General features: G+C 36.8%; 2 protein-coding genes across 3 annotated transcripts; both read left to right on the top strand.

Moving 5' to 3' along the window:
• The first annotated feature begins 7,454 nt into the window (after positions 1-7,454).
• LOC124461443 lies at positions 7,455-8,814 on the top strand. The gene is made up of 3 exons (XM_047012964.1): positions 7,455-7,577; positions 7,640-8,748; positions 8,806-8,814. Exons 2-3 carry the CDS (start codon positions 7,669-7,671, stop codon positions 8,812-8,814), a joined length of 1,089 nt encoding a protein of 362 aa, XP_046868920.1. The 5' UTR covers positions 7,455-7,577; positions 7,640-7,668.
• Positions 8,815-11,679: 2,865 nt separating this feature from the next.
• Positions 11,680-12,943, top strand: LOC124461438. 2 transcript variants are annotated; one of them, XM_047012955.1, is made up of 2 exons: positions 11,680-11,802; positions 11,865-12,943. In XM_047012955.1, the coding sequence occupies exon 2, from the start codon at positions 11,894-11,896 to the stop codon at positions 12,842-12,844; it is 951 nt and encodes a 316-aa protein (XP_046868911.1). In that variant the 5' UTR covers positions 11,680-11,802; positions 11,865-11,893; the 3' UTR covers positions 12,845-12,943. The 2 variants fall into 2 exon arrangements, with proteins under 2 accessions (XP_046868911.1, XP_046868912.1); XM_047012956.1 differs by having other exon boundaries at positions 11,702-11,742; positions 11,846-12,943.
• The last annotated feature ends 220 nt before the right edge of the window (positions 12,944-13,163 follow it).

Raw genomic sequence — 13,163 nt, 5'->3', positions numbered from 1 at the left:
GGGGAGTCCAGTTTCCTTAATCAAGAGGAAACATTTACCTAATCATTCATATCTTTATTCTGTCGAGCAATCTTATCAAGGGCTAAATGGAAGTCCTCTCATTACATTTGGAAAATTACTATGTTACGTTGTGAAAAAGTCGCGATGTAATTTTTGGAAGCGATTTTTGGACATCATGTAATCTTAAATTAGATTTAGATTCTTTTGAAAAAAGTGCGCTAGTAACTTCTCAAAGCCACGACAACGGAATGTTGAAAACCTAGAAAATTGCAAACCATTTAGTTACGCACCAAGACGGTTATCATATTCTGAAAAGGAAAAACTACAGAAATTGTTAGATGAATATATAAGAGAAGAAATTATCAGACCAAGCGATTCGGAGTATGCGTCTCCAGTAGTGTTAGTGAAAAGGAAAACAGGGGACATCAGATTATGCATAGATTTCCGAAAACTGAACAAGATGATTATCAAGGACAACTATCCGTTACCATTGATCGACGATCTATTAGACAAACTAGTCAACAAACGTGTTTTTTCCAAATTAGATCTTAAAAATGGATATTTTCATGTATTCGTCGATAAAGAGTCAGTAAAATACACGTCTTTCATCACGCCGCTTGGTCAATACGAGTTCCTAAGAATGCCAATGGGTATCAAGAATGCATCACATGTTTTCCAATCGAAGCATACATGGATGATATAATGATAGCCAGTGCAAATACAACCGAGCAAAATACCTGGGATTTAAAATTACAGAAAACAAAATATGTGCTGACGATAAAGGTTTGGATGCAGTAAAAAACTTTCCAGTGCCAGGCAATGTACACGCAGTGAAAAGTTTCTTAGGTTTGTGCTCCTACTTTAGAAGATTTATAAAAGACTTTTCCATAATCGCTAAACCTATGTACGACTTGATGAAAAAAGACAAAGAATTTCAATTCGGAAAAGAGGAATTAGAATGCTTTCTTAACTTGAAGCAAATACTATTGGAAGCACCAGTATTGGCGATATATGACCCCAGAGACGACACAGAGCTTCATTGTGATGCAAGCGGATTAGGTTTTGGGGCGGTCTTATTACAAAAGAAAGCGGATAAAAAACTATACCTCCCTGCGCAGATATAGGATTTATGTCCAAGGATAGAAATTTAAAATTTTAACTGACTGCAATTCTCTGACTCTTACACTAAATAAGATAGAATTAAACCCTAGGATCGCGAGATGGGCCCTTGAACTCCAAGAGTAAGACTACGAGTTAGCGCATAGATCAGGGAAGCAAATGCAGCACGTAGACGCGTTAAGCAGATGCACCAATATCATGGTAATAGAACCGAATAGCTTCGAGCACAACCTAGTTATTTGCCAAGCAAAAGATTTAGAGCTGAAAAAAATAAAGGAAATGCTAGAAAAATCAGAGCACAAATTGTTTGAAATGAGAAACGGAGTATTATACCGAAAGTTTAATGACAAGAAAATATTGTTCTACGTCCCAAAAGAAATGGAAAATCACGTTTTATACAAATACCACGACGAATTAGGCCATGTAGGTAGAGACAAAATGTTGGACGCAATAGGCAAAAGTTATTGGTTCCCAAGTTTTAAGGATAAAGCAACGAGACATATAGAAAATTGTTTGAGATGCATAGCATTCTCACCTAAATGCGGCAAAGGCGAAGGATTTCTGAACAGTATACCAAAAGGCGATAAACCTTTCGAGTTAATCCATATTGATCACTATGGACCAATAGAAGCTGGAAGGTCTAAAAAACACATACTTGCAGTAGTAGACGGTTTTACGAAATTCGTTAGGCTATATACAACAAAAACCACAAAGACAAAAGAAGCAATAGATGCTTTAAAAGCGTATTTTAGAAGTTATAGCATGCCGAAATGCATAATATCTGACAGAGGGAGTTGTTTCACTTCGTCTGAATTCGAATCCTTTTTGGTTCAACAAAAGGTGCAGCACGTTAAAATAGCAACGGGTTCCCCTCAGGCCAATGGGCAAGTAGAAAGAATAAACAGGAGTCTAGGGCCTATGCTGGCAAAGTTGACAGATCCAGATAAGGGGAATTACTGGGATACGGTTGTCGAAAACGTAGAGTATGCTTTAAATAATACAATTCACAGAAGTATAAAACAGTACCCCAGTATAATGTTATTTGGCATAGAACAAAGAGGAGTAGTTACAGACGAACTGAAAGAAGAGATTAAAGAGCTAAGAAATACAGAAAATCAAATAAACTTTGAAATGATAAGAAAGAATGCAGCATTAAACCAGCAAAAAGCTCAAGCATACAATGAAAGGTATTACAATAGTAAAAGAACAGTGCAAAAAGAATATAAAATAGGGGACTATGTGATGGTTAAAAATTTCGACAGTACAACGGGAATGTCTCGAAAATTCATACCAAAAAACAAAGGACCATATGTAGTAGATAAAGTCCTGAAAAACAACATATTTTTACTGAAAGATGTTGAGGGATTTCAACTTTCCCGTAACCCTTATCAGGGAGTATGGTGTGGCCAAAATATTAAGCCCTGGTTAAGAACTTGAAATAGTTGACTTTAATGTAATCATAAACTTTTGTTTTAATAATTAATATAAGATGTAAATAAAAGACAAAAGTATGTAATAGTTTGTAAAATATAAACAAAAAAAAAAATGTATAGCTCGTAAGATATGAAAAAATGTATACCACCCAAGATCAGGAGATCTTATTTTGTCAGCACGGCCGAATTGTAGCAGGCTTGCTCACTTAAGACGGTAGTACCTCTCTCTCATGTCTCAGAGAGAGAACATGCTCGTCTCTAAATGAGAGCGAAGTACGAGAGAGCGTCGAGTCAGTCTGGGTTGAACGAGCTTGCGAATCGGTCGTGCTAACGAGGATAAAAATCATAGATCACACTTACTTATAATAAATACATATATATAAACAATTCAACCGAAACAGCCTATTACAGTTTTTGTATTACTGATTGACTTCTTGGGTCCTCAGTTGTCTGTACAATTTCATAATTCTTTAATGATTCATATTTTATGGTTTTTAAATTTAAAATATTTACTGTTTTTGTTGTGTTTAAAATTCGGACAAATGTTTTGTTCGGACTGGAGATTGAATTTCCAATAAATATTCCATTTTCGACCTCTTGATTTTAGATGACGATATTTGATTTTTCATTTGGAATATTTATTTGCCGGATTACTTCAGATCTCGCTGGGAGGATTGTGGTATTGCTGTCACAAGTGTGTAATATTGGGATATTTATTGCAAAATTTAAATTATGTGGTCTTAATAATAGTGAATCGTTTGGTTCACTGAAATCTAATTGACAATTGAATGTTTTGAAGAAATCTAGTCCTAAAATTCCATCAAATGAAATTGAAAAACTTTCGTCTACTATATGGAAGTTGTGTGGGATTATGAATTCATTTTGTCTTAGTTCTATAAGGGTTAGACGTTTGAGAGTAATTGAACCTTCACCAATTCCTGATATTTCAATTGTGTTTAAAGTATCTATATGTTCAAAAGGATATGTTTTTTCTTTTATTATTAATACGTCTGCGCCTGTATCTAACAAGAAGGTATATGTGTTGTTTGTATTTTCGTTTTTAACTTTGATGAAAATACTTAGGCTAAGATTGAAAGCGTATACATTTACAGTTTCTTCTGAATATTGGGATCTATTGGTTTTCCGAGGAAAACTTTACTTTACTCTACCTCGGTTGGAATTACCTCGGTTCGAGCTGTTACGGTTGGAATTATTTCTTCCTCGTGAGTTACCACGATATCCACCGGTATTATTATTATTCCTATAACCGTTATTTTGGTAATTACCTCTACCTCGGTAGTTATTTTGTCCATTTCTATTGTATTGACGGTAGTGCATGACAGGGTTCGACTGTCCTGTTTCTGCTGTACTACTGTCTACGAACTTTGTTGTCAGTTCGTTCATGTCGCGGAAAATACCTGCTTTTAGTACGTTACGTACTGGGTTGTTTATGCAGTTCTTTGTTATTGCCTCTGTAGCGACTGAAAGTGTATACTTTTTGGCTAGTTCGACAGTTGTGCCGTCGTGTATGAACGCACCTTCCAGAGATTCAGTAAGCTTTTCAATTTCTTGAGCATACTGACTTGCTGTTTTGTTTCTCTGGGTAGGTAGGGTAGGTTTTTAATTTTTGCTGTTATTGACGCTACCAATTCCGTTTTTACGTTTGATGCTATACTGTTGATAATCTCTCTTATTGTTTGTTCAGAGGTTATCAAATTTCTTGTGTGACCTTTTAGTTTTGTTTTTATCAGACACACTGCTGCTTCCTCATGGTCGCCTTTTAGTGAATTTATCAAATTTAATGCGTCCATGAAGCTCTGAAGATTTTATCTTCTGCCATCAAACTGTGGAATAAGGTTTGAGGCCATCTTTAAAAAATCAGTGACTGTTTGAGTCATTTTTGCGTTTCCTGGCGAAATGGCTGGTTTATTAAGAGTTTTTTTTGTGTTATCTAAACTCACTGATGGTTCTTCTTCATCCATCTCTTCTTCAGCCGTTAACTTGGTTTTATCTTCCAGTGATATTGGACTTTCCAAATCAATTGTTTGTTTATATTCAATATTATATTTTTTCAATACGGATTTTGCCTTTTGTTTGCAGTCATCATAGAATGCATTTGCGGCTGTTTTTCGTCCCGCAGATAGTTTATTATAGTGTTCTCTTAACACTGCTCTGATATTTTTCAGGCTCTCTATTATTATTTTCGAGTGTTTTTCTATTGTACTTTGGGATGTTTCCCTATTCTGCGAGAGGCACTTACAAGATTTATTTAATTCTTGTGCATGTATTCTAGCTTCTCTTATTATATCATCCCAAGTAATCATATTTTGTTTAAAAAAAAATTACACTCTCTTTTTTTTTTTTTTTTTAATTCCCTGAGAGATTGATTGTTTCTATGGGTTCATCAAATAGTACCCAGGTGGGTAAAATTCTATTTTTTCGCTTTAGGCGGTTATATGCTTCTACTATGGATCTTTCTATGAAGTGAGCTATCCTTGATTTGAATTTTCTATTATACACAATCCAGTATTTGATTTCCTTATATTTATACCCTTGCAAAAAGGGTATATTAATTTTGGTCAGAAGTGTGCAACGCATAGAAGGAAGCATTTCCGACCATATAAAGTATATATATAAATAGCCATGTCCGTCCGTCCGTCCGTCTGTCCGTCCGTCTGTCCGTCCGTCTGGATCAACGCAAACTCCTCCTAGACCGTAAAAGCTACAGAGCTGAAATTTTGCATGTAGGCTTGTATATACTGCAGGCGTTGTATATCTCGGATTCAGCCGGATCGGATCACTATACCATATAGCTCCCATACAAATGGCAAAGTCACGAACAGTGACTGTTCTCAATAACTTTGTTATTTTTTGAGACATTGTCATGAAATTTCATATTGGTGAATTAATTACACATACACTGTGCCAAATTTGATCAAGATTGGGTGACTATATCATATAGTTTCCATAGGAACGATCGGTGGAAAACAGTGACTTTGATCAATATCTTCGTTATTTCCCATACTAAGATTGTAGGCCGTTCTTTCGCAAATGTTAGCCTTTTTAGCTTGAACGTTTTTCCACTTTGATGGCTTTAGGTAAGGACAGAGTTACCATAAAAGTTGCAAAGGTATACAAACTTTGACGCGGTCGAAGTTAGCCCCGGCCCTCTGGTTTGGATTGGTTTCGCCTCTGTTAAAGAGGAAGTCTAAGAATGGAACGTATTTGTTCAAATATTTAAGTTCTACTCGACCCATTTTTATACTGTATTTAGGCCGTCTGCTCTACTCTGATATTTTTTCTTGATTATTTTATTATGCATTGCATATAATTTCAATGCTAGATTTAAAGCTACTAATATTAGAGTGGCTAACAACAATATCCCTATATACTCTAAGTTTTCCCTGTGATCTACTATTTTAACGCTATTAACGACATTAGCCGTTGGGTTGTCTATTTTGGATTCTTGAGAACCCATCTTTCTAGCGAGAAAAAAAAAAATTTTGTTTTTCTTGGTCGTTTAGACCTGTTTTCGATTATTGAGAAAAATAAAAAAATCTTTATGGATTCATTTGTTTTTCTTTTATTTATATGTAACTTGAAAAAAATCTTTTTTTTTTTTAAAAGAAAAACTATCTCAATTGTGTCTTGCACAGTGAGCCAGAGACGTGGAAAGATAGAAGAGTATACATGCGTAGGCTTACAGCTTGAACAATGTTTTGAGTAAATCTATGCCTACGCATGTTTTTAGTAATAGCCTTTCAATGGTTGGTTAGTAACTGTACTGTGCAACAAGTGCAAACTCGTACGTGTTTGTTCTTAATATTTATATAAAATTTCAATTAAAATTAGGGGCAAGAGAATTATTTACTCATTGCGTTTCTTCGCTCTTTGGCGAATTTCGGCTGTATTTTTCATTAAGCACTCTGTGTAGTGCTGTCGGTCCTTGTCGTCAAGTTTTATGTGGAGGAGGTCCTGGAGGAGCTTCCTCTCGCGCCTTAGTCTGGCGTACTTTCCTCCTCTTGACTTCTTTTTGCGGTCTTCTTTTTTCTTGTCTTGGCGAGCCCGGTACTCAGCTATCGTGAGTGGGCGTGGTCCCTCGTTTGGACACACCTCTAATACCTCTTCGAGGAGGGGTGCGTCCCTTTGTACGGTAGGTACAGCCGTCAGGAAATCCAAGTCCTCTGGATGTGACGGTTCGGTGCTAGTCATCAGCACTGTCCTTTTTTTTTGATTGTTAATTTATATTTTTGTGTGTATGTGTGTGTGTGTTCTTCTCTCTATTTTTATACCCTTGCAGAGGGTATTATAAAATTGGTCAGATGTTTGTAACGCACAGAAGAAGACGTTTCCAACCCCATAAAGTATATATATTCTTGATCAGCATGAGAAGCTGAGTTGATATAGCCATGTCCGTCTGTCCGTCTGTCCGTCCGTCTGTGCGTTTGCGTTTTACTCAGCCGTCTTAAGAGCTATCGGGCTGAAATTTTTTTTCGGGATTTTTTATTACCCGGGAAAAATAATGTATGAAAACCATCAGGATCGGACCACTATATCATATAGCTCACGAAGAACTAAAAGAAACATTTTCATAAAAATCGGAGTATGCTATGAAATTTACATATGTGATTGTAAAATAATTGTAAATATAGAGTAAAATTGTTTTGTTTGTATATTGATGAATTGAGTTGCAGAAAACAAATTTTGAACATTTCAAATTATTATTATATTATTATTATATTCTCATGCTGCGACTTAGGCGACAGCTACAAAAGAGAGGGAGAGTGTCAGTACATACATACATACATATTATTTGGGGCGCTTGCATCAAAGTGCTTGGTCAGCGCTCACACGCTGGCTTGGGCCTAGCTCATGTTACGCCTGTGCATTGCTGCTCATGTGAATATATGTATGTGCATACATAAATGTACATACATATATGAACATGCTCAGCTGTATATTTACGTGAGTATGTTTATGTGAATATATTTATGTATACAGGGTGCGTACGGTATTTGAGGACATGTACGTATGCTACTATATCTTTCAGAAATCACTTTTTTTACAGTAAATTTTTCTTAAATAAGACATGGAGGACTACAACTTAACTTAACAAATGAAGAGACATGCAGTTATTGTCGCATTATATGCAAATCACACCGATTTAGAAATATCGAATTTTCTGAAGTGCGCCCGTTCGTTCGTTTATAAGGTGCGCTGTGAGTTGGAAGCATCAGGGGGCAACGCAGAGCCTGTTTCAAAACGCAAGAAGCACGAGGAACGTTCTCACACCATCCGATCGGCAGAATTTGTTCAAAAAGTTCAAGCGATTATTGATGAGGACCCTTCAAAGTCAATAAGGGCCCTGGCAAAGGATCTTAATGTTTCTGACGGTCTTATCCGTCGAGTTGTTCATGAAGATCTCCGGTATAAGTCCTATGTTATGCGAAGAGGACAGTTTATGTCGGATAAAACACGAGAACAGCGAGTTATACGTTCAAACCGTCTTCTTAACGAAATTAAACACCCTGAAGCGGCGGAGATGTTATGGTTTTTTTCTGACGAAAAAAATTTTGACCAAGACCAGAAGATTAACCGGAGAAATGACAGGTGGCTATGTTCCAATCCTACAGAGGTACCAGTGGTTATGCACACCAAGTTTCCAGCCACTGTTATGGTTTTAGGTGTTGTGAGCAACAAGGGACATGTGATGCCACCACACTTTTTCTCTCAAGGACTTCGAGTGAATTCTGCTGCTTATATCGAGGTCCTGGAGACAGTTGTGAAACCCTGGATTGAAAGTGTCTGTGGGGATAGTCCATACATCTTTCAGCAATACTATGCTCCATCACACAAGGCAATGGCAACACAAGATTGGATGGCCGAGAATTTCCATGACCACATCACCCCGAACTTATGGCCGCCTAGCTCCCCAGACCTTAATCTTCTGGATTATTACGTATGGGGCGTAGTTGAGCGTGAAACCAATAAACATCCTCATAACACTATTTCTTCTCTGAAGACTGCAATTAATACCGTTATGGTGAATATGAATAGGGATCATTTAATTCTGGCTGGTTTATTAAGAGTTTTTTTTGTGTTATCTAAACTCACTGATGGTTCTTCTTCATCCATCTCTTCTTCAGCCGTTAACTTGGTTTTATCTTCCAGTGATATTGGACTTTCCAAATCAATTGTTTGTTTATATTCAATATTATATTTTTTCAATACGGATTTTGCCTTTTGTTTGCAGTCATCATAGAATGCATTTGCGGCTGTTTTTCGTCCCGCAGATAGTTTATTATAGTGTTCTCTTAACACTGCTCTGATATTTTTCAGGCTCTCTATTATTATTTTCGAGTGTTTTTCTATTGTACTTTGGGATGTTTCCCTATTCTGCGAGAGGCACTTACAAGATTTATTTAATTCTTGTGCATGTATTCTAGCTTCTCTTATTATATCATCCCAAGTAATCATATTTTGTTTAAAAAAAAATTACACTCTCTTCTTTTTTTTTTTTTTTTAATTCCCTGAGAGATTGATTGTTTCTATGGGTTCATCAAATAGTACCCAGGTGGGTAAAATTCTATTTTTTCGCTTTAGGCGGTTATATGCTTCTACTATGGATCTTTCTATGAAGTGAGCTATCCTTGATTTGAATTTTCTATTATACACAATCCAGTATTTGATTTCCTTATATTTATACCCTTGCAAAAAGGGTATATTAATTTTGGTCAGAAGTGTGCAACGCATAGAAGGAAGCATTTCCGACCATATAAAGTATATATATAAATAGCCATGTCCGTCCGTCCGTCCGTCTGTCCGTCCGTCTGGATCAACGCAAACTCCTCCTAGACCGTAAAAGCTACAGAGCTGAAATTTTGCATGTAGGCTTGTATATACTGCAGGCGTTGTATATCTCGGATTCAGCCGGATCGGATCACTATACCATATAGCTCCCATACAAATGGCAAAGTCACGAACAGTGACTGTTCTTAATAACTTTGTTATTTTTTGAGACATTGTCATGAAATTTCATATTGGTGAATTAATTACACATACACTGTGCCAAATTTGATCAAGATTGGGTGACTATATCATATAGCTCCCATAGGAACGATCTTTCGAAAACAGTGACTTTTGTCAATAACTTTACTTTTGACGCGATTGCTTTTAAATTAAACATTTGTTAGTTTAATATATCTGTTAATGACTGTGCTGAATTTGATAAAGATCGGGTTACTTTATCATATAGTTTCCATAGGAACGATCGGTGGAAAACAGTGACTTTGATCAATATCTTCGTTATTTCCCATACTAAGATTGTAGGCCGTTCTTTCGCAAATGTTAGCCTTTTTAGCTTGAACGTTTTTCCACTTTGATGGCTATAGGTAAGGAAAGAGTTACCATAAAAGTTGCAAAGGTATACAAACTTTGACGCGGTCGAAGTTAGCCCCGGCCCTCTGGTTTGGATTGGTTTCGCCTCTGTTAAAGAGGAAGTCTAAGAATGGAACGTATTTGTTCAAATATTTAAGTTCTACTCGACCCATTTTTATACTGTATTTAGGCCGTCTGCTCTACTCTGATATTTTTTCTTGATTATTTTATTATGCATTGCATATAATTTCAATGCTAGATTTAAAGCTACTAATATTAGAGTGGCTAACAACAATATCCCTATATTTTGGATTCTTGAGAACCCATCTTTCTAGCGAGAAAAAAAAATTTTGTGTTTCTTGGTCGTTTAGACCTGTTTTCGATTATTGAGAAAAATAAAAAAATCTTTATGGATTCATTTGTTTTTCTTTTGTTTATATGTAACTTGAAAAAAATCTTTTTTTTTTTTTAAAAGAAAAACTATCTCAATTGTGTCTTGCACAGTGAGCCAGAGACGTGGAAAGATAGAAGAGTATACATGCGTAGGCTTACAGCTTGAACAATGTTTTGAGTAAATCTATGCCTACGCATGTTTTTAGTAATAGCCTATCAATGGTTGGTTAGTAACTGTACTGTGCAACAAGTGCAAACTCGTACGTGTTTGTTCTTAATATTTATATAAAATTTCAATTAAAATTAGGGGCAAGAGAATTATTTACTCATTGCGTTTCTTCGCTCTTTGGCGAATTTCGGCTGTATTTTTCATTAAGCACTCTGTGTAGTGCTGTCGGTCCTTGTCGTCAAGTTTTATGTGGAGGAGGTCCTGGAGGAGCTTCCTCTCGCGCCTTAGTCTGGCGTACTTTCCTCCTCTTGACTTCTTTTTGCGGTCTTCTTTTTTCTTGACTTGGCGAGCCCGGTACTCAGCTATCGTGAGTGGGCGTGGTCCCTCGTTTGGACACACCTCTAATACCTCTTCGAGGAGGGGTGCGTCCCTTTGTACGGTAGGTACAGCCGTCAGGAAATCCAAGTCCTCTGGATGTGACGGTTCGGTGCTAGTCATCAGCACTGTCCTTTTTTTTTGATTGTTAATTTATATTTTTGTGTGTATGTGTGTGTGTGTTCTTCTCTCTATTTTTATACCCTTGCAGAGGGTATTATAAAATTGGTCAGATGTTTGTAACGCACAGAAGAAGACGTTTCCAACCCCATAAAGTATATATATTCTTGATCAGCATGAGAAGCTGAGTTGATATAGCCATGTCCGTCTGTCCGTCTGTCCGTCCGTCTGTGCGTTTGCGTTTTACTCAGCCGTCTTAAGAGCTATCGGGCTGAAATTTTTTTTCGGGATTTTTTATTACCCGGGAAAAATAATGTATGAAAACCATCAGGATCGGACCACTATATCATATAGCTCACGAAGAACTAAAAGAAACATTTTCATAAAAATCGGAGTATGCTATGAAATTTACATATGTGATTGTAAAATAATTGTAAATATAGAGTAAAATTGTTTTGTTTGTATATTGATGAATTGAGTTGCAGAAAACAAATTTTGAACATTTCAAATTATTATTATATTATTATTATATTCTCATGCTGCGACTTAGGCGACAGCTACAAAAGAGAGGGAGAGTGTCAGTACATACATACATACATATTATTTGGGGCGCTTGCATCAAAGTGCTTGGTCAGCGCTCACACGCTGGCTTGGCCCTAGCTCATGTTACGCCTGTGCATTGCTGCTCATGTGAATATATGTATGTGCATACATAAATGTACATACATATATGAACATGCTCAGCTGTATATTTACGTGAGTATGTTTATGTGAATATATTTATGTATACAGGGTGCGTACGGTATTTGAGGACATGTACGTATGCTACTATATCTTTCAGAAATCACTTTTTTTACAGTAAATTTTTCTTAAATAAGACATGGAGGACTACAACTTAACTTAACAAATGAAGAGACATGCAGTTATTGTCGCATTATATGCAAATCACACCGATTTAGAAATATCGAATTTTCTGAAGTGCGCCCGTTCGTTCGTTTATAAGGTGCGCTGTGAGTTGGAAGCATCAGGGGGCAACGCAGAGCCTGTTTCAAAACGCAAGAAGCACGAGGAACGTTCTCACACCATCCGATCGGCAGAATTTGTTCAAAAAGTTCAAGCGATTATTGATGAGGACCCTTCAAAGTCAATAAGGGCCCTGGCAAAGGATCTTAATGTTTCTGACGGTCTTATCCGTCGAGTTGTTCATGAAGATCTCCGGTATAAGTCCTATGTTATGCGAAGAGGACAGTTTATGTCGGATAAAACACGAGAACAGCGAGTTATACGTTCAAACCGTCTTCTTAACGAAATTAAACACCCTGAAGCGGCGGAGATGTTATGGTTTTTTTCTGACGAAAAAAATTTTGACCAAGACCAGAAGATTAACCGGAGAAATGACAGGTGGCTATGTTCCAATCCTACAGAGGTACCAGTGGTTATGCACACCAAGTTTCCAGCCACTGTTATGGTTTTAGGTGTTGTGAGCAACAAGGGACATGTGATGCCACCACACTTTTTCTCTCAAGGACTTCGAGTGAATTCTGCTGCTTATATCGAGGTCCTGGAGACAGTTGTGAAACCCTGGATTGAAAGTGTCTGTGGGGATAGTCCATACATCTTTCAGCAATACTATGCTCCATCACACAAGGCAATGGCAACACAAGATTGGATGGCCGAGAATTTCCATGACCACATCACCCCGAACTTATGGCCGCCTAGCTCCCCAGACCTTAATCTTCTGGATTATTACGTATGGGGCGTAGTTGAGCGTGAAACCAATAAACATCCTCATAACACTATTTCTTCTCTGAAGACTGCAATTAATACCGTTATGGTGAATATGAATAAGGATCATTAAATTCGGGCTTGCAATCGTTTTAGGTCCCGGTTCGAGAAGGTTATAGCAGCCAATGGAAATTTTATTGAATAAATTTATAGATATATAACCAATAAATATTGTGTAAAAATTTCGTGAAGATTCATTAAATTTTGTTCGAAATATAGGCTTTTTATTTTTACTATCACTTTGTCCTCAAATACCGTACGCAACCTGTACACATAAACATATTCAAGTGCACACTTATGTTTTATTGCGTACATATCTTATTGTTTATACTTGCAACAGAGTGTTACAAGTTGAGCTCTTTGTGTTCAATGATTTTTGGTATGGATAAACT

This window comes from Drosophila willistoni, unplaced genomic scaffold (genome assembly GCF_018902025.1).
Source record: "Drosophila willistoni isolate 14030-0811.24 unplaced genomic scaffold, UCI_dwil_1.1 Seg485, whole genome shotgun sequence".
NCBI lineage: Eukaryota > Metazoa > Arthropoda > Insecta > Diptera > Drosophilidae > Drosophila > Drosophila willistoni.
Note: the sequence above shows the minus strand (reverse complement) of the source record. Positions and strands in the feature narration are given on the sequence as shown.

Bases quoted from the DNA above. Each gene is read 5' to 3' on its own strand.
- LOC124461443 (XM_047012964.1), top strand. From the start codon at position 7,669: ATGAAGAGACATGCAGTTATTGTCGCATTATATGCAAATCACACCGAT.
- LOC124461438 (XM_047012955.1), top strand. From the start codon at position 11,894: ATGAAGAGACATGCAGTTATTGTCGCATTATATGCAAATCACACCGAT.